The sequence below is a fragment of the Fulmarus glacialis genome, unplaced genomic scaffold (genome assembly GCF_000690835.1).
Source record: "Fulmarus glacialis isolate BGI_N327 unplaced genomic scaffold, ASM69083v1 scaffold18434, whole genome shotgun sequence".
Classification (NCBI taxonomy): Eukaryota; Metazoa; Chordata; class Aves; order Procellariiformes; family Procellariidae; genus Fulmarus; species Fulmarus glacialis.
Genome location: NW_009208927.1, coordinates 43,682 through 46,576, shown reverse-complemented (window position 1 = coordinate 46,576; position 2,895 = coordinate 43,682). Strand labels below are relative to the sequence as shown.

At 53.8% G+C, this 2,895-nt stretch overlaps 1 protein-coding gene across 1 annotated transcript in view; it reads left to right on the top strand.

Annotated features, from left to right (window-relative positions):
* Positions 1 to 2,253: 2,253 nt before the first annotated feature.
* The window catches only part of DUSP4 (dual specificity phosphatase 4), a 1,417-nt gene continuing 775 nt past the window's right edge, over positions 2,254 to 2,895 (top strand). The window contains exons 1-2 of the mRNA XM_009576685.1: positions 2,254 to 2,430; positions 2,840 to 2,893. Of these exons, the coding sequence (XP_009574980.1) occupies positions 2,254 to 2,430; positions 2,840 to 2,893 (231 nt within the window). The remainder of the gene's footprint in view (positions 2,431 to 2,839; positions 2,894 to 2,895) is intronic.

Sequence of the window (2,895 nt, the reverse complement as noted above, 5' to 3'; positions counted from 1 at the left end):
CGAGATGATTTAGGAAGGGGGATGCTCAGCTGGGGTTCCTGGATGAGCTCTGTGGGGTTTTTTCTTTTTTGTTTACAGCCTGAGAGTTAATTTATTCCTTGGTTTACTTACAGCAGGGGTGAGGATGCGTATGCAGAGTAGCAAATCCATTAAGAGGCTTGATAGATGGAGGAGCTAGCGCTTCTGTTGTACTAGATACAATAAAAACAGCAGGAGCTGTTCCAAGGATGCGATACGATGTGCTGCTGCGGGAGTGCCTGCACAGCAAGGGCTCGCTCGGGAACATGCTTTTGGGTCCTTTGCCATGAGCCGTCGTGGTGCTGGGAGCCGCGCGTGTGGCAGGAAACGCTGCTGTGCTTGAAGGGTGGCCAGAATCTGAGGGCTTCTGGTGCCCCTGGGGCTCTCATGGGAGGTTGTTTGGGGTTTCCAATCTTTTCTTTTTAAGGAAGGGGCTCCTAGAGACTCAGTATTGGCACTAGAGGCCTCTTCCTCGCTTATCACAGAGCTACTGAAATCATTGAGCTCACTCTGATTTCACAAGGGCCACGCTAACCCACCACTGTGCCTGTCCAAATGCAAACTTGTTGGGTGCAGGTCATGATGAAGACCCGGATCTGTTTTGTGCAGATCAGACTGCTGCCAGGTTCCCTGTGGAACAGCCTGGCTGGGTGTTGCTTGGCGATGGGCACCCACACAGCGTGGTCGTTGTGCCGGGCAGGGCCTGCGTGCACAGCCGGCATCTGCACACCCCTGGATGGAGCTGCTGGATGTGGTGCTCGGTTGAACGGGTGTTAGATCCGATGAGATACATTGAAGAGAAACACCTTTCACTGTTTCAAAGGGTCGCTTTGCCTTTCCCAGGAGGAAGCCCATTTCCGCACGTCACCCTGAGCAGCTTCTCCCTCTCTAGATGGTGTGATGGCCACCGGAGTGGGATGTGGTAGATCCTGGGATTTTAGGATCAGACCATCCTGAAGATGTCTGACAGGGGCGCTTGATTTTGGGTGCTCCTCCAAACTGAACCAGTAGGACTGCAAAGGGATGTCAGGCCCTGGAAAAGCAGCCTCTGCAAACTGTCCTGCTCACGTGGGAGGGACAATGCAAATTCACTGATGCATATGCATCTTTCTGCTTTAAGGTACTAGAGCCCTTCCTTGTGTAGGGGGAGGAAACCATAAAGGACACTGGGATGCTGGCAATATTGGTCTCTAGCTGCCCAGGGATTTCTGGGCTGCTTTGCTGGAGGCGCTTGCATCCACTGGTCTTTTGAGCATCCAGCCTTGTTCAGGGCAGTCCCAGAGCTAAGGCTGGATAAGGATTATGTGTCCTGCTGCGTGTGCTCTGGCAAGCCCAAATCTGCAGGCATAGGTCCTGCAGCTGGGGTGAGTCTTCAGGAGCTATCCTGGGAGTCAGGGCTTGGTCTAGCTAGATTCCTGTGGTGATAGTAAAATACCTGATTTCCATTGGTTTTAAGGCTCAAGGTCAGGCTCTACAAGGATGTCAGGGTTATCGATTTGAATGAGAGAAGGAAATCTCACCAAAAATGTTTATTTGCAGCCAACACCGCAGTTTCCCTGTCCTGGGAAGTCAATGGGGTTTGCTCTTGTTTTGCCTGCAATTTGGAAGATCTGAGGTCACCTTTGCTTATCCCCCCCGGCAACAGGTCAAAGGAGCAAGCTGCCCTTTCACAAGGCACTAACCTCCATGTTCAGGTTGTACTCGTGTCCTTGAGAGGCAGTGGACATCTCTCTTTGGAGGGCGGCTTTGCTGTGGAGTTAGCTTCACTGTGGCCGGTACCTGGCTCAGGCCTGTTGTTTTGGGAGCTCTGGGCTGGAGGGTCAGGCTGGGAAAGTGGGAGATCTCCCTGTGCTTTGTGGCAGGATGATGTGTCTGGGAAAGCTGGGAACTGAACAGTCTTTGGCCTGGGAGCAGCTTTTCCCATTAAAGTCAGAGGATGCTGGTAACAAATCCCCTCTCTATCATCTTAGAGAACAACATTGGCCTCAGTCTGGGGTTTTGGCTGATGGTGTATAGGGGGCTAAATCCTGGACCAGAGACTTCAGGTGGCCAAGAGCATTACGGGGGTCTTGCTCTAAGGGAGCGGTGGGGCCTCAAGGATTCCCCCGTTGCTGCCAGGAGCCTGGTTGCTCGTGCTGGGGCAGGAGACCACTCTCCATCACTGTAGCATCATCTAGTGGCGAAGGGCATGGTGAGACGTGACAGCTCCGGCTATCCTGTTCTGCAGTGCTGTGAATGTACCCTGGGATAACGCTTCGTGCCTCTCTTCTTGCAGGGGGTTATGAGCGCTTCTCCTCGGAGTACCCTGAATTCTGTGCAAAAACCAAGTCCCTGAGCAATGTGTCACCCCCCACCAGCGCCGAGCCCCTGGATTTGGGCTGCAGTTCCTGTGGGACCCCCCTTCATGACCAGGTATGTCTAAAAGCCCAGTGCTCAGCTATTTTGTCTGCTCCTTCGAGCATTGCAGCCTGGTCCTGCTGGACTCTCTCTGCTCTCCCTCAGCTGAGGCCTGCAGACCTGCTCCCTTTCCTCTCATGGGAGAGCATGGTGGTCCTCCTGATCCCACGGTGTTTGTGCTCCCTGGGGAGTGGACAGGCCCAAATCCTGTTAACCACACCTGCCCATTCCTGAAGGGGATGAAGAGGGGGAGGCTGAAATGGGTTCAACAGCTCAGAAAGGCAGCCTTTGCTCCCTCTTTTGAGGGTCCTGGATCAGGTGCCATGTTCCTGCACTGCTCAGGTCCACCAAGCCATCTGGATGTGTGTCCTGCCCACTGCTGTCCCCTGGTCACCCCCGTATCTGTTGTTTTTCTCTGTAACAGGGTGGCCCTGTGGAAATCCTTCCCTTCCTCTACCTTGGCAGCGCCTACCATGCTGC